We start from the raw sequence: 18,394 nt of genomic DNA on the forward strand, positions 1-18,394 counted from the left end.
AAGTACATTATAACTCATAGTTAATTAAATCCTTCTGATGAAGACATTTTCATAATTCTCTTTTAATGCTGTGTGGGTATAACTGTAAATGCATTCCATAATAATAATTTCAACTAACACAACTCAATACAATGAAATAAGATGACTTAATGACCTTAAAATAATTGTTGTATGTGTAGCAGCAAATTAACAAATCGGAAACAAGTTGTGAAATACAAAAACACACCCTTTAATGATTGTTTACAAAATGTTTTTTTTCTGTCTGAGAAATGGAAATCTCTTCACCTGAAAAAAAAAAGCTTAATTCTTACAAATATCAACGCATACAGGTGTGAGAGAATCTTGACTACATATTTACATCAACGTCATTATTTTTCTAGTGCAGGGTACATTTCTATGACTGTATGATGATACAAATGATGATGCTACCGTTGTTCTGTGAGTGAAAATGTTAATGTACAGTGTACAGTATTACATTTTCTATTGCAATGGTTTGTTTAGTAATTAGGGTAACCATTGCGTCAGGAGATGAATGCTTTACTTTCACATTATACCACATGTAAATAAACAACAGATAAGAGAAACAGGCTTGTATCTCTCCTCATTCTTGGCCTCCGGTGAGTTTATGGAACAGTTCTTCGTCTAGCGTCTCATTCTGGTCTTTAGATCTTGTGGAGAGGAAGATGTAGCCGCCGATGAACTCGTGGACAACCTTGCAGTCACAGCTCAAACAGCAGAAGGCTATCGACACATTCTGGTCGAACTCTATGGTAACCTGGAATTATAAACAAAGGATTCATGTCTCAGAAGTAATACTGTGAAGCGGCAATACTCCAAGAAACACCAAGAGAGAAGTGAAGTAATATCATATGGCTCACCTGTCTTATCTCCCAGTTCACATTCCACTGCTTCATGTTGGCGAACCTCCATGTGGTGACAGGCAGACAAGAAGACATGTCGATACGAATCATACGGTTGTATGAGATCCCCAGAATCTCCTCTTTCTTACTGCCTCTGAATCTGAAACACCAATAAAGGAACAACCAAATATCAATCATACTCAACATGTTCTCATTCATTTCTATGACCAGGTAAAACTCATGCTGAATTCCTGTGACTCCAACAAAGAGCTAATCATTTTAGGAGACTTTAACATAAACTGGACTGACAAACAAAATAGAAAGAACTTAAAACAGATCACGGATAATCACAACTTAATACAGCTAATGGATCAACCGACTAGAATAACCAAAACCTCTAAGACTATGATAGATCTATTATTTACGAACAAAGCTGACAGAATAGTTCAAACCTACAACTTCCTGACTGGTCTTTCTGACCATAACCTTATTATTTTTACCAGGAAACTCACACAAAAAAGGTTCATGGCCACACCTAAAACCCCTGCCTTGGGTTCTCGCTTCATCCCCAAAATCCTGCAACAACGTTTTATGGAGGCAGTGAAAATGATTGATTGGGGGGACACTCTGTCCTCTGAAGATATTGGTGAAAACAGTAATCTGTTTATATCTAAAATTAATGATACAATGTCTTCCTTCTCAAGGAGAGGGTACCTTAGGGACAGGAAGGTACATCATCTTCCCTGGCTGAATCTACAATGCAGGAATCTCATGAAATCTAGAGACCAACTATTGAAGCAGAGCTTGAAATCCGGACTATCCACTTCAGAAATTCACTCATGCTCGTAACAAGGTAACACAAACAATAAGACAGGCCAAAGCGAACTTCTTCATCAACATAATTGAAGGTGCGAAAGGTAACAGTAAAAACGTTTGGCAAATCCTAAATAAACTATTAGGTAAACATACCAAACAGGAAAAGAATGTACTAGAATTAGAAATCAATGATGCCCTGATAAAAGACCCTGCTGTATTGGCCAACTCTCTAAATGAGTATTTCTTAACTAGTGCTCTGGGGCCTCATTTATAAAGGGATATACGCTCAAAAAATGGCGTATGCCAGTTTCTATGCAATGTTTGCGATTTATAAAATACTAACTTGACGGGAAAACATGCGGTCCTCCACGCAAACTCTAACCCATGCGTACGCACTAAGCACAAAAACGGGAGATACGAGAAACTGCGACACCGTTGGCAGAAGGAAGAATGAAGAGAAATATGTGGAAATAATACCATAAATAAAATGTTACTCTCATTTATCATATATGAAGAATTCATTTTCAAACATTGATTAAAGCCTGTTTGAGACTCCTCAGTGCACACAAAAACATAACTTGGAGAATGTTGTGTTAATGTTATAAAATGTTTTCTCATAAATTATGCGGTTTTGCATTTCTATATGTTGTACGAGCATGGTTTTATACCATGTTTAATCATGTTTTATGCCGTTTGCAAAGACTTGATATGTCGCTCATAAAACACAGGAGGTATGGAAACTAAGAACACCATATGTGGTAAATTGTACAGCTAATATAACACAACACATTAGTTGTATTTCCTCTAACTGGTGGATATAGTGTTGCTGCGGGGAGGGGGGGGGGGTTGAGATGCACAGGCTGCAGTGGAGACGCTGCGCACAGCTGATCGACAGCTGGGACACAAACCACCAAATACGAAAACATAATTCAGATCCAGTCGTCATGACTCCACTCCGGAGGGATTCCCCGATCATTTCTTACAGTCTCTCATCAAGGGGGTGTCTCCTGTCCCCGGTACACACACACTGCCTGAGGAAGGTTGGCTATGTGTATTCTTTTTGTCATGAACCTTTTTCGGACCACTTATTTATTTATTTTGGTGACGATCCGACCTCCATGCTGCTACTCTGGTTGAAACTGCATCCACCAAACAATATGATTTATCTCGACCTCCCCAAAATAACCAAAATCTGACACGGTGTGAGATGTCTTTTATAGCTGTTTTGTCGTCATTTCCTGCGATCTTCTTCATAAAGTCAGTCAGTCAGAATGAATGAATGAATGGGCGTTTCTTTGACTATTTATAGGCAAATATGGGCGTTACGTGAAGCCCGCAAAAGCTTCACCGCATTTCGAGTCGATTGTGATTTATAAAGGGAAACCGATAGGTGCGTATGCACCGATAAGTGCATACGCACTTTCCTCGCCGGAACGCAATGTTTGGTGAATCGGAAAATGTCGGAACATTTCTGTACCTATTTTTTGGATTTCTACTACGTAAGCAACCTTCCCACGTGAATCCTACGCACGGCGTTATAAATGAGGCCCCTGGACATTACAAATCTCTTCCCGCCATCTGAGGTCTCACCTAGCCCGACTGTGGATACACACCCCGTTTTTGACCTGGAGGAAATCACAGAGGTTGAGGTAAAAAATATAATCTCAGGGTTAAGAGGTTCTAAGGCTAGGGATGCATATGATTTCGACACCAACTTTATAAAGACACATATCGATGGTCTAATAAAACCAATTACTATGCTATTGAATCAATCTATCAGCACGAGTGAAGTTCCATCATCCTGGAAGGTGGCCTCGGTGACACTGATCTTTAAATCTGGGGATAAGGCAATGATGTTCAATTACAGACCAATCAGCATCCTCCCCTGTGTCTCTAAGATAGGTGAGAAATGGGTGTCAAAACTAATCACCAAACATTTAGACAAAGGTTTCGCTCCACTCCACCCAATGCAGTTTGGTTTTCGTGCTCACCTCTCCACTGAGACAGCTAACTGTGTCTTTGTGGAAAAGGTTAAATGTATGTTGGACACGAGCCTGTAGGTGCTGTCTTCCTTGATCTCAGGAAGGCATTTGACACTGTTGACCACCAAGTTCTCCTTACAAAGCTGACTCCTTTCAACATTTCGGAAGTTTCAATACATTGGTTTAAGTCTTACTTATCGAACAGAAAACAGTCTGTTTCGGTCAACGGTGCCAAATCCCCCTACCTTGTCAACCCTGTTGGGGTTCCACAAGGTTCCATTCTTGGACCATTACTGTTTTCACTGTACATTAATGACTTGCCTAATGTATGTCCTGAGTTGAATGTGCAAATGTAGGCTGATGATGCGGTCATTTTTGTACACGGGAAGAACACTGAAATGATCTCATGTTGTCTCTCAAAAGCTTTGGACAAGGTTCAACACTGGCTGAACAACATTTGCTTACAGTTAAACTTAAAAAAAACCCAGTATGCATGATGTTCATTAAACGACCAGTCAAAATTGAAGGATCCAATGTGTTTTTAAACGGAGCAGAAATAGAACTATAGGTTACTTACGTAACCCCAGTGCTCAAGTAATATGAAGTGAGATGTCTCACTATGGGATGCGCCTCATCGCGGAGCAAAACAGAAGCATCAATCTCATTACGCCAATCCTGATTGGCTGGTGATCTTGACGTCAGCGTCAGGGAATTCACCCCCTATAAGTAGCTTGCGCCACGACGCATGCGTCATTCAAAATAAGCACCTCTTCTCGCTTCACCATAGCAAGGAGGGCCGTCTGGTGAGACATCTCACTTCATGTTACTCTGAGGCCTGGGGTTACATAAGTAACCTATAGTTCTCATTCATAACACTCCGTTCGATGTCTCACTATGGGAAATTGTAGCTCCCGTATTGCCAGACGAGCTTATCTCGAAAATCACCAAACCAACCAGAACTTTAACAGGTAGAGCTCTGACTCAACCAGGTGCCCAGCACTGCTTGAGTCACACTGGGAGTAGAACGTCCAGACTGTTAAGAGGAGGACAAAAGTGAGCTTGCACCAATGTCTTGGATGGCAGACATCCTGGACAGAGCCCAGGATGCAGCCAGACCCTGAGTCGAAAGAGATCGCGGACCCGAGGGTGCCTGCAAACTCTGACTCGTATGGGCCCCAAAGCAATTGCTTCCACAAACCAGTGGGAGAGCCGTTGCTTAGTAACAGGCTTGCCCTTACAAGGGTTAGCCCAGGACACAAGGGGTTTGGTCATTATGACGAAGCACCCTTAATCTGTCCCTGTACGTGCGTAAAGCACGGGCTGGACACGGCAAATCCGGCCGCTGTTCCCCGGAGGAATACAGTGGCGGGGAGGATGCCTTAATGTCAAATGTGGTACCTGAACCAACCACCTTAAGATAAAAGCAGGGTTGGGCGTCAACCACACTCTGTTTCCCCTGGGGCGAACTGAGTGCATGAAGCCTGTACAGATAGCGCATGAGTGCCACTGGCTCGCTTGGCAGCTGCCAGGGTCAGCTTCATGTTACACTGTATTCAGATTGTACCACTCACGGGCCAAGCCCATAGAGCCAAGCGCTCTGGGTGTGGGTGAAAGATCGCCCCCCCCCCCGCTTAGGACAGTATGTCTCTGCGTAGTGGGAGCTGCCATGGCTGGCCGCACAGCAGCTAATATATCTCCGCTAGCCAGTACATAGCTGGCTAGGTATCAGAGCCAGGGGTGGGAACGCGTACAGAAGCCCCGGGGGCCAATCGTGCGCGAGTGCATCCACGCCTAACGGTGCATTCAGATCGCGCACGAAAAGAACAGCTGACACTGAGCGTTGTCTTTCGATGCGAACAGATCCACCGCGGCTCTGCCGTAACGCACCCACAGCTGGCTCACAATCCTTGGATGTAGAGTCCAGTCTGCATAAAGTGGTATACCTCTGGACAGTAGATCTGCCCCGAGGTTCATCACTCCCGGTACGTGCGTCGCTCTCAGGGAGAGGAGACGTCTACCGCTCCATAGGATAAGTTTGCGCGCCAGTGTGTGTAACTGGAGAGAACGCAAACCCCCTTGGCGGTTAATATAAGATATTGTGGTCGTATTGTCTGTCCTCACGAGGACGTGATATCCCCTGAGGAAAGGCAGAAAGCGTTTTAGGGTGAGAAACACAGCTAAAAGCTCCAGGTAATTTATGTGCACCCGCTGGAGGTCTCTGCTCCAGAGACCCATCACCGGGCGACCTTCATAAATACCTCCCCAACCTGTCAGACATGCGTCCGTGGTGACCACTTTCCGTGAAAGGACAGCACCCATAGGCACACCTCGTACTAGAAAAGTCGGGTGCAGCCAGTGGCGCAGTGCCATTACGCAGTGCCATTACGCATTTCACAGTAATCATCACTCTTTAGTTTTAGGGCGGCCACCCAGCGCTGAAACTCCCTCATGTGTAAGCGTCCCAGTCGTACGACCAGGATGGCTGACGCCATGAGCCCCAGCAATCGCAGGCATGATCTGAAAAGAACATGTTTGCGCAGCTGGAAAAGAGCGAGACAAGCTCTGAAAGCTTTCACTCTTTCCGCTGACAAGCGAGCTGAAAAGGGCACCGAGTTCAGGCGTAAACCCAGGAAGAGTATAGTCTGCGCGGGGCACAACATGCTCTTCTCTGTGTTTATCATGAAACCCAAGTTGAGCAGGTGCTTTACGAGGACACTTGTCTGCGTAACAGCCTCCTGCTCCGACTGTGCGAGAAGCAGCCAGTCGTCCAGGTAGGTCGCCAGGCGAATACCCTGTTGTCTTAACGGGGCTATCGCGGCTTCCGTACATCGTACAAACACCCTTGGACTGAGAGACAGACCGAAGGGGAGTACTCTGTATTCATAACAGATCCCCTGAAATGCGAATCTCAGATATTTCCTATGTGGGTAATATACTGGGATGTGAAAATACGCATCTTTCAGGTCGACTGATGTAAACCAGTCGTCTTGTCGCACGAGCCGCAGCAGAGATGTGTGAGTGAGCATTCTGAACTTATATATTTTTAGATATTTGTTCAGAGCCCTCAAATCAAGTATTGGCCGAATTCCGTTCCCTCCCCGTTTGGGAACGAGGAAGTACTTGGAATAGATGCCGCCCTGACTCTGCTCGGCGGGTACAATAGATATAGCCCTCTTTTCTAGGAGTGAGAGAATCTCTCTCTCCAGAATGTGGGCTGACTCTCCTCGGGCCTGCGAATGCAGAATGCCCGAGAAGCGAGGGGGGGTGACAGCGAATTGGAGTCTGTAGCCCCATGTTACTGTCTTGAAAACCCAAGCAGATGATGTGAGCATCTTCCACTGCATGCTCCTTAGAGCCAGTGAAGATGTCACATCTCTTCCCCTCTGAGTCTCTATTTGTTGTGTTATGGGGCCCTCTAGTGTCTGAACACAGTGGTGCCCTATTTCGACAATCCCCACCGACACTGCGCATGCGCGTGACGGTGGTGCCCTTAAAGCCCCAGCTGGCACTGCGCATGCGCATGACGGTGGAGTCTTCACAACTCCAGCCGGCACTCCGCATGTGGGTGACGGTGGTGCCCTTAAAGCCCCAGCCGGCACTGCGCATGCGCGTGGCAGTGGTGCCTTCACAGACCCGCCTGTAATCCGCCTTTTGAGAGATGCTGTAGCTGCTCTCAGAAGGGGAACAGTTGACGGGCTGTTTATTGGTTTTATTGTTTTTCTTTTCATTTTTTGGAGCTGCGCCCTTGGCCTGAAGCCTGGATGCGCCAGCGGCAAATGTTTTATGACAGAAAAATGTGTTTGTGCAGACTTGAGGATGGTGTTGAGGCATCTCTCGAGGCGGCGGGAACACATATAGAGCTGGGGAACCGTGGACTTCCAGCTCTGTCACAGAGGGGATAAGGAGGGGCTGTCACGCCGCTCGCTTCTTCTTCCTCGACTGCTGGCCGAAATTCTGGGTTGGCTGCCCCTGAGCTGCAGCCGGAACCGGAGATGTTCTAGGCCAGCTCGCCCTTGTCTCCAGCCTGGGCTGGGGACTCGGGGCGGGCTGCGAACTCTGCGTCTTCGGTGTTTTATACCGAGCAGGGTTCGAGGCAGCTTGGGCGAAGGACTGCTGCTGCGAAGGCAGCGGCTGGACCCTTCGAGGGAGGCAGAGGTGGATTGCCTCGTCCTCCTTCTTTTTAGACTCGCACCTCCTTTGCATGGAGGCGAGAGCGGAGCCGGAAATTCCCTCGGGAACGATGGGCATATCCGGTCTGGGAGGTTGGTGAGGTTGAGCCATCTCGCTCTTTCCTGCACCACCATGATCCCCATTGCCTTGCCCGTGGCCTGGACGGCGCAGCGTTGGACACGGAGACAAATGTCCGTGACCACTGCCATCTCAGTGGCTGCCCCCGGGTTACCCGACAGGTCCTCACAGAGCTCCGCTTGGTAAGCGGTTAGCAGCGAGGACACATTCAGGGCCCTGGCGGACAACGCTGCAGCTTTGTAGGACCGTTCAGTCATTGCTGACTGAAAACGGTCCGACTTTGCTGGCAGCGTGGGGTTCCTGCTTGGTGACGGGCCCATCCTCGGTATGAGGTGGGCCGCTACCAGCGGTTCCATGGGCGGTATGCGGAGCAGGCCGAGCTTCTCCATTCCGTCACAGTCTAGGGAGGAGACACCCTGGATTGGGACCTTGTTACTGAAGGGCCGGTATCTCCACGAGACCGACACCTCATGCGACATCTCCGGGAAGACCGGAAGGAGTTGCCTCTTCGTCCGCGCTGCTTGGGGAAAATGTTTCCCTTCGTAGCGGGACCTGGAGGTCTCCTTGGCCATTTCAGGCCACGGGATGTCGAGTCTGGCCGCAGCGCGTTTACACACGGCCTGCAGGTCCATGCTCAGACAGGGCGAAGCTGGTGTGCTATCGCCCGGGAGAGCAGCCCTCGCTCCAGGCTTTGCAGCCTGAGCCGATGACATGAAGGTGTCCTCTTCCTGTTCATCTGACTCGGACAGGAGGAACGCCAAGGCGTCCTCTTCGTCCTCCTCGTAGTCCAGCTCGAGGACATCCTCCGCGGGTGAGACCATCGTGAGGTCTAACCGGGAGCCCCAGCTCGGTAAAGCGTGGGGTCCCGTTCCCGCGTGTCTTGCCGTCACCGGGTCCTGGCCTGCCAGGGCGCGGGATTCCGGTTCCGTAGTCATCGCAGATAATGAGCCCCAGACCGACACGGCGAGCTAGCAACAGGTGTGTTGCTAGCTTGCCCCCTCATCAGACCTACCTTACTTTTCCGGGGAAGAGAAGGGCGAGGTCGATTTTAATACTAACTGGCGTTAGTATTACAATCTTCCTGCGAAGCAGAAGGAGTAGCCGGCGAGCGCCCGTCTACCGAAATGGGTATTTGGGTTCAGTCTGTGGACAGTGAAGCTTGCCCGGCTACTGTAGAGATGTGCTCTGAAGCGAGAAGAGGTGTTTGAATGACGCATGCGTTGTGGCGCAAGCTACTTATAGGGGGTGAATTCCCTGACGCTGACGTCAAGATCACCAGCCAATCAGGATTGGCGTAATGAGATTGATGCTTCTGTTTGCTCCGCGATGAGGCGCATCCCATAGTGAGACATCGAACGGAGTGTTATGAATGAGAACTAGTCTCCCATTTCAAGTGTCTTGTAGTCATATTGGACTCAAACTTGACTTTTAAGAAATATAACTTGCAACATTTTAAACAAATTAGACCTTTCTTAACTGTCAATCCTGCAAAGTCATACCTCCACTGCATGATTCTATCCCACATTGAATACTGTTTGACAAACTGGTCGTTTGCTTGTGCCACAAACTATTGAAACCAATAGAACAGCTGTACAAGAGAGCTATTAAGGTGTTTGACAGACAGCCTTATTCATACCACCACTGTACCATCCTTGATAAACACAATTTCTTGAGTTTTGACAATTTTAAGTCTTTTAAAAGTATGTGTTTTATTTATAAATGTTTACATGGACTGCCCCCCCCTCCCTTAGGGGAATTCATCCACATAAAACACACTGGACGCTGCACTAGGTCAGAAACCAGTGGAGAGGACATTTTGTCCTCTCCACTGGAATAGCCTCCCAACTGAGATACTGTATGTGATTGTCCCACTCTCCATAATGTTAAAGGTCAACTCAAAGAATGGTTGAGAAACAAACAGACGTGCGATCACCGCTAAATGCACTTTAACACGGGTATCTCCTCTTGCACTTTAGTTAGCTCTTTTATCTTCTCTTGCACTTTATATGTCGTTGCTGTTATATTGTATTACCATGTCATAAATACTTGTGTATGCTGCTCTTGCTCTTATGCACTTTTTGCATATCATATATTTTGTTTTTGCTATGTTTGTAAAATGTAATTTTCTTAAATGTTTTATGTGAAGGACTGCGGATGAAAATTAGCTCAAACAAAATCTGGCACTGTTACGCTTGACACATTTGTAATGTTTTAAGTGTTCATCACTGTGCATTGTCCCTGCCAAATAAACGATTATAATAAAATAAAAATAGATATGTCAACATAAATATAGGCACTGTACCTGACAATGTAGTAGTTGATACCAAACTCTGGAAGTGACTGCCAGGCCTGGATGAAGCGCATCTTAGCCTCCATTAGGGACAGCCGTGCGATGTTCTGATGGGCCTCCAGGATACGTGAAGTTAGCTTTCAAAGGCAGATTGAGAAATATATTAGATATAACAGTTGTGCAATGCTGATGGCTTTTGGCAAAGTCAAGAATACGTTACCTGTTTGGTCTTGTGCTTCTTGGTGTAGCGCGGGGAGAAAAAACATTCAGCATTCATCTCCATGGATTCGATATCAGGAGCTGCCTGACCAGGAGGGGGTGCCAGGCTCTTCATTTGCAGAAATGACTGGATGTTTCTCACTTCTGACTTGTAGGAGCTGTAAGCCATTGTCTTGCCCTTAGAGGCCAAGATACATGCAGCTTTCCACTTGGCATACTGCGTTTCCTGGACAGTTACAATACGAGGCCGGGTTTATATTCACACACTTTACAGGGATTTAATAAAAAAGAAGGGAGAATAGGAAGAAATGCTCATTGGGAAGAAGAGGGGGGTCTTACATTGTCACATCGGATGTACACCTCATTCATCCCGTCAGCAACTGGGAGCAGGAGCTTGATGCCGAACTTCTTGTCAGTCACATTGACATCGGGGACTACCTCACAACCTATCACAGAAGAGATAGTAGTTAATTTAACAACAGAAGAAGAGCAGCATGATACAGATCTGCAAATATTAGCATAGAATATGTTGAACTTTATATTTGGACTGCGGTAAAACACATAAGGGACTGACCTCTCAGGTGAAACTGCTCTATGGGTTCTCCATTGGACGTCTCCTTGTTCTTGTAGTAGGAGATTGTGGTGTCCTTGAAAACAAACCAGTACTCTTTGTACTGCCGCAGCGTTAGTCTTTTTGGCCTGATTTAGGACAGAAAGAAAGGAAAACAGACTTCTGTTTTTTGGCTGCAATACAGGTCACCTTTATACTTCTGAGTAAAAGAAATTAGAAGTTTATGAGACAGTAAAATATCAATTTCAGCGGGGTATTTAACATTTAATTCGGTTATTTGACATAACATCTTCATGTGATAGGAACAAAGGTGGGTTTACCTAAACAGCCGGAGGGAATCTGCCAACTCTGGAATATCTGTAATGTCTTCCTGGGGGCGGGACAAACAACTGTGAATTATCCTGAGTCTTCTCCTGACATCACCGTGTTAAGACATGCAATCATCGGAGGCCTACCTATCACTCCTGCTCAAAAACAGGTGTTCTACTGTAACAGACCTAAAACACGTTCAAATTACAGTTAACATTCACTCCAGTGACCTATAAAATATATGTTTACCAGAATTCTGTCAGGGAGTCCGCCTTCAAGTGTCGTCTCCAAGTTAGACAGAGCAGCTTCTACTTCATCTATTTCTGGTTCGTTGGAGTTGTCCATTGGTTCACTTGAGAGGGTCAGTTTGCAAATGTGATACTGAAAATGAAATGAAAAGAAAGCTTTTTACTCCATAAGATGAAAACTACTAACTGACTAATATATTATCAAGTACAGATCATTATGACTTGAGGGGTTATGCAAGGCAGTCGTGACTCAGAGCGGGCCAGCCGTTGCACCCATGTGTAGGTGAGTGCAAAAATGATCTAATTGAATCGCTGTGATTTCTGAATCCCTTGCCCAACAGTTGCAAAATAACAGCTGAGCGGATCAGAGATGGCCGGATACTTAGACACAGCTAAAACTTTACCACTATATATTTACAGCAATTATTTCTCTGATGGGGAACTATAATCCTACTTTTCCTGTAACTCATAGTTTTCTTTCTCTCCTCCCACCATCCCCCTCCAGTGGGATTCTCCTCAAGCCCTGACACGTCCTTATGTGCATTTAGACACATACCTAGAGGGATACTATTCAGAGCTCCAAAACACACCTATACTGTACTTAAAGCTAATTTAGGCAACATTAGCGTGCCTCTTAGACCACATTACCATTCTGAGAACTCTGGTTTGACAATCACAAGCCACTTTAAATCAGGATTGCTATAAAATAGTTTAGTTCTCAGATTAAAACATGTATGCATCTGAATGTTTGGTAGCTTTGAGTTAGATGAGCCATAATTGTAAGTACTAAGAATTTGACTGTATTCTGTCATACAAACCAGACCTTATTTCACTTCTCCAACTGCATGTTGTTTACCTGTAATGAAGCAAACATCAGCATTTCCTCCTCAGTGCAGTCTATCTCCTCCAGCAGAATGGACCAGCGAGCTTGTTCGTACAGCTGTGTTATTCTGACAGCATCGTACTAAAACACAAAAACCTACACTCAAATTCATTTCAAAATGGCGTTAATTTCTTTTTCAAGGGATACATTTGGGGGTGTCTTACTTTAGGATTGAGGTCAAAAAAGACGTTATACTTGAAGCGAAGCAATAGCTTTTCCTCATCTTGAATGTCTTGCTCCATAAGAGAACGAGACGAGTCCAACCACCTGTCAATCATATTAGCAACAACCAATTAGAAGGCCTATCGTCTACATTACATTACGCTGCTAGTTTTAAATAAATTAGCAAATAATGAACTGTATTTGTATCTACCCTGCACTGTTGACTGCTTTGTCCACCAGCTCCAGCGGATGGTACATCTTGGCCAGCTCAGCAGGGGGCAGGTTAGGCTGCGATTCAGCCAGAGGGTTATCTCCAAACCAGAGGCTCGTGGCAGACACCGGCATCCCGTTCTCTGGATCGTAGGTGGCTGTCATTGTCTTGCTGTACATGGGGCCTAGTTCAAAGAGAAATGTAGATACTTTTACATTTGAAAATACTATTCAAATCAGATTCGCCAAAAGGAGTGGGCATACTCTCTGAAGTTGAGGTCAACTTATCGTCAGATTCTAGAGGGCGTAACAAAGGTGCAAAAGCACAATATTTACAAGAAGTAGCAACAGTTAGGATACAAGTTGGACAGATGTGAGACTTGTAAAGACAAAATAAGGCATCACGATTCTCGAAAAGTACCAACTGGGTCGACATTAAAGTTGGCAGAGATCAAAGGTCCTTATTAGAGGGATCTTTAGGATGATGTGAAATATGAACCGGATACTCAGCGTTGGGGAAACCCTGACGAACACACTAAACAATTCTCTCAGATCTCGCTGATCAATCAATCAATGTTTATTTATATACCCCAATATCACAAATGTTACATTTGTCTCAGTGGTCTTCACAGTTTGTACAGAATATCAGTATGACAATACGACACCCTCGGTCCTTAGACCCTCACATCGTACAAGGAAAAACTTCCGGAGAAAACCCACAGTTTAAAGGGAAAAATGGGAGAAACCTCAGGGAGAGCAGCAGAGGAGGGATCCCTCTCCCAGGACGGACAGACGTGCAATAGATGCCGTGTGTAAATTGAAAAGATAATGAAAACTGCAGCCTGACAGATCCCCGCAGCACTATACTGTATATAGAAGTTTCTAATTTCTTCTCCTCCTACAGTAGAAGTAACTCATTGAAATTAAGATGCTATCCATTTAAGTGCTGGGCATAACATACATTATGAATCTTCTTCTCACCTAATTTTAGTCTGCTTTTCAGCAATTACTGTGATGCAGAAACTACGCTTTGTTGATACTTCTATTTTTGTCTGCAGTGAAAAAGATCAATTCACCTTTAGATACAAATGTGTTAAATACATGTAATCAAATGATTTAATCCTTTAAATGTTCTGCAACAAACATACATTAAACTGCACTTTTCTCCGTAATGTATTGTCTTTATTGATATATTAGCAGGCAGTCCAGAGAAAAACAATATTCTATTTCACTAAACAAGTTGTTATTATGGTGGAGGCCAAAATTAGAATGCAGCCCCAAACTATGACAACATATCCAAGAATAAGGCAAGTTTAATAACAAAGGGAATCTTCAGCAAACATTTCAATTAGTTTCTAGCCAATGCATCTACTCCCTTTTGTATAAAAGTTTTACGCTACATTTTTTTTCTGACATGCTGCACATTTCTTTTATAATCAGATTCTGTGCTTATATACTGTGAAACTTCTTTGTTTAAAGCCTTGTTAAGAATCAGTACCTGTGCCTCCTGGTCCCCCGCCCGCTAAATCGATGTCCCAGATGTCCTCCTGTGCCGAGTTCTTGCTTTTCTTCTTCTTCCTCTCTGGAGGCTTCAGCAGAGACAGTTCCTCTGACCTTCTGATGTCTGAGAGGGAGCAGGAACAGGGGAACAGTGTGAAGAGATCAGGGAGAATATGGAAAGAAGGTGAGTCAGAGTCACTGAGACTGAGACAAGTAAGGAGAGAGAAACTCACTGAGTATTCGACAGATCTCTGACACTGCCTTAAAGACGACACTGGAGAAGCTGACGGTCAATTTGATGGTTTTCATATTGGGGAGCTGCAGCAACAGGGGTTTGTGCTGGGGTGTATAGCGCAGGTTAGCATCTGCCTGTGTAATACAAGAAAGTTTCTTCAACCACACCTGCAAAATCCATATTTATTCCCTTTCCTTTTTTATTTTGCTGATTAGATTGCAACCTTATCTGGTGTTAAGGATATTCTAATGTTATTGAAATGTATAGAGTATAAAAGATAGACACCAAATATAGATAGTAAGTCTGTTTTTGAGCAGAAATTATTACACTCATTTTTTCCTTAATATCTCCCTAATATTAACTTTGGTCATTACTCTTTGAAAGTGAGCTATTCACCATATTTATTTAGAGATTTAAGCTTTAACAATGCTTGTCCCAACATGTGCTTGAATTGAAATCACTGTTGGCCTAACACACATACACACACACACATAATTGACTTATTATGACTTAGACTCGAGTACTGCAGTGTGCCATTGACATTTAACTAAATGTTTAGACAGACATTTCCTTGACATTTTTAATTGTTCTTGGAAATAAAATAATGAAATTAAAACATATCAATGATCAGCACAATTCTAAAAACAGATTCAATCACTTAAGTCTTAATTACCTGAATTCCATACTTGTCCAAGGTCCAGTGTGTTTTGAGCAGCCAACATTTCCTCTGTTCCCACCACAGTGCATGATCTGACCAGTCCTGAGGAGCCTCTGCAGACAGACACATTAAGTTAAATACATGTTACTGTCATATCACATGTTTAAAGGGTATTGCACTTCCTGTACCTGTTGTGTGGGTGGTTGAGCATGAATAAAGTCTGGTTTTATGAGGTTATGGTGCTGTGCTTTAATCCGTCTGTTGATGACAGCCTATTTAGTCATCTATTTTGCCTCACACCACCTTACTGGTGCCCTCACTACATTAGCTTGTCTGGATTTATGTAAAGAGATATCAGATCAGATCCTGGCTGAACTTTGGCCCCTCGGGCTATGCAAGCCAATGCATTGTGGCAAAACAATGGCACTGCAGTGTAGAAAAATGCAGGGCAAACAAGGGTGTGGCTTGACTAACAGACTTAATATGGCAGCAGGGGCAGGGACTGTGCCTAAAACAAAGTCAAATGTAGTATGCTTTTACCAGGTAAACAAACCAAAATGTAATCCGACAGATTACATTATGACAGTTATACTGAGGCACTTACTGATCTTCTCCACCAGTTTAAGCATCAGGCCTCCAATGTGCAAGTCTCCCTTCACCCTCAGCTTAAATTTCATGGACTCATCTCCAGCTTTTTGATCCACTTGCACGGACAGCTCCCATGATGTTTCTCCATACTCTGCGGCTTTGATCATGGCCTTGTTCTAAAAGGAAAGAAGTGCATTATAGACTGGAAGCTCCTCGGTGTAATATTGCCGTCAAAGAAGCACAACAAAAGGAATATGGGAAGGAGAAACCTCCCACTATCTCTGATTAATCCCATAGAAGGGGAATTCCGATAACATATGTTGACCTTTTTCTTGCTTTCTTTTGTTTGGAAGATTAGGAAACATCTGGTAAAAACAAAACATGAATCAGTGGATTAAGTGTTTCTCAACATCCTGTGGGAACATCTAAATTAACTTTTTATTTTCCAAATCTTCTTAATGCTTTCCCCGCAGTATCTCTGCAATGATACTGCGGCCCCTGAAGTACTCGCCTCTCAGCCGATACATTTATAAATAAGATATCAGGGAACACACAGACTGGCAGATGTACAAGCCGCTGCCAGCAGGATATAGACGAGACAGCAGAACACACAGTAAACAGAAGAGATGTAATACAGCTGTACGGCTCTGTCCAGAAAAGTAGAAGTATACTGGAGGATTCATATATTTGATAAATAGGGAATGGATGGCAGACATCAGGCAGATACACTATAAAAAGGAGGAAAAGAGCGGAGGAGGAGCAGGGAGGGTAAAGCTGTGGAATGTGTGACGAGCAGGGACACGAATCTCCTGCAGGGACCATGGCAAAACAACAATCACCACACACTGCACCAATCTTTCTTTAATTCACATCTGAACTATGAAAGTGTTGTGAATAAAAATATCCCAACTCATACACGACTGGGGCTAGCAACAGAAATACCTGTTACATTTGTCCTAACCCAGTGGTAATGTATACTGTGCGAAAATGTGTTGCCGCAAGGCTAGGTTTAATGAACACATTATGCTCTCTTTGTGCTGCTCCCTCTCTATGCAGCTGTAGGGTACAGTTCAAAATGTTTAAATTTGCAAGTGTGAAGGCTTGTTGAGATATGTTAGAGCGTGATGAATTGGCCCCAACAATAATACACTATCTGCAAAAAATACCAAAAAGTTAGGGAAGGAGAGGTGATGAAATCCGGGCCAAAGCAATATTCAAAAAACATAAAATAATATCTGTTTTTTCCTATACAATATACATACATTTAAAGAGCTACCGTACTCATTACCTTAAAAAGCTAACCATTGTGAATAGTGAAAATCTACAATCTCTGATTTACAGTGTTTACTCTCCAACCAAAAGTGCATTAATTCAGTGTACCCATTTAATAACGTAGCAACTACAGGAATGCAGCACTGGAAAATGAACAACCCCTTCTTTACAATACAACTACACACATAGGCTATACTTTTAAATGACAAAAGTACTGGGTATCTCTTGTTATTGTAAAAATCAGTCATAGAGTTTGAAATTAATAAAATAAATGATGGCAGTGAACCCTGCGGCCACAACTATCAAGTATCAGGCCTTACTGTTGAACTAAAGATATAAAAACAGCACTAGTGTTCAGTTTTAGAATGTACAGAATAGAGTAAACAACTGTGTCAGCCCAGCCCTAGTATAGCAATAATAGTACAATTAAGTCCTAAAAAAATTAAGCATTAACTTTCTTCTATGTAAGACCGATAGATAACAAGTCTCCACTGTAAGCTACCATACACAATCAAATGGTTTGATTATTTGCCCATGTGAAGTCTGCCTTATCAATCCCAGCATGATATTGGCCATTAAAAAATTAACAACGTCAAGACTCTGAAAACAAATCTTACCTTGATTCAAAGTTTTCTGCTGGTGAGCTATTCCTAGAAATTCCTTGTGAAGTGGAATGAACCAAATGAGGCTCCTCCAGGAGTAAAACACGCCCCGTTCAGACAGGTAGAGGAGGCGGTACGGTCAGAGAAAGTGAAGTCAGCAAAGTGGGTTTGTTCACAAGCCGGTGTTCACAACATTTATAATGTCTGAAGCCTGTTTAACAAATGAAACGGACTTCTGCAGGTCGTGTTAGTTGTATCGTAGCTACTTCAATATAGTATTTTTATCAAAATCCTAGCTAATTAACTTTGTGACAGACTGAGCTCACTATGGGGCGCTCTGTCATGAGTAGGCTAACTACCCAGAAACTAGCTAAACATGTTCCACATAGCTAATGATATTATTGTGTGCCTTTGAACTTCATGACAACTTAGCAGCAAGCTAATGTAAAATGGTGATAAATAATGACTTGGCCTATTTAGTATAACGAGAACTAGATATTATGTTTGGAGTTTCTTTCAGTGTAGGGCCATCATATTTTAAATAATAAAACATGTAAAACAAATGCACAAACAGATGGAAGTTAGCAAAAGTTAGCACAAGTAATTTTTTTCTGCACACCTATGTCTTTAACCTCACTAAAATACAATGAGCAGTTTTATTTTTAAAAGTACTGTGCCTATGTGTACAACACCTATTTGGTCAAACAACAATGTCATACTTCTTCGTTCTAATACCTAATA

The 18,394-nt window shown here is 43.8% G+C and overlaps 1 protein-coding gene across 1 annotated transcript; it reads right to left on the reverse strand.

Annotated features, from left to right (window-relative positions):
- Positions 1-239: 239 nt before the first annotated feature.
- fermt1 (FERM domain containing kindlin 1) lies at positions 240-17,735 on the reverse strand. Its single transcript, XM_034076340.1, has 16 exons — positions 17,669-17,735; positions 15,796-15,955; positions 15,207-15,304; positions 14,532-14,667; positions 14,297-14,422; positions 12,800-12,983; positions 12,591-12,693; positions 12,400-12,507; positions 11,545-11,676; positions 11,307-11,356; positions 10,990-11,114; positions 10,755-10,861; positions 10,417-10,641; positions 10,209-10,333; positions 879-1,020; positions 240-775 (listed from the first exon to the last, which is right to left on the reverse strand). Exons 2-16 carry the CDS (start codon positions 15,944-15,946, stop codon positions 602-604), a joined length of 1,986 nt encoding a protein of 661 aa, XP_033932231.1. The 5' UTR covers positions 15,947-15,955; positions 17,669-17,735; the 3' UTR covers positions 240-601.
- Between the last annotated feature and the right edge of the window lie 659 nt (positions 17,736-18,394).

Source organism: Pseudochaenichthys georgianus, chromosome 24, assembly GCF_902827115.2.
Source record: "Pseudochaenichthys georgianus chromosome 24, fPseGeo1.2, whole genome shotgun sequence".
Lineage (NCBI taxonomy): Eukaryota > Metazoa > Chordata > Actinopteri > Perciformes > Channichthyidae > Pseudochaenichthys > Pseudochaenichthys georgianus.

Excerpts from the sequence above, each read along its gene's own strand:
- fermt1 (XM_034076340.1), bottom strand. The coding sequence starts at position 15,946 with ATGATCAAAGCCGCAGAGTATGGAGAAACATCATGGGAGCTGTCCGTG. Across the intron at positions 11,357-11,544 it reads GACTCCCTGACAGAATTCTG|GAAGACATTACAGATATTCC; the intron begins GTAAACATATAT and ends TCCCGCCCCCAG. Across the intron at positions 776-878 it reads TGAACTGGGAGATAAGACAG|GTTACCATAGAGTTCGACCA; the intron begins GTGAGCCATATG and ends TTATAATTCCAG.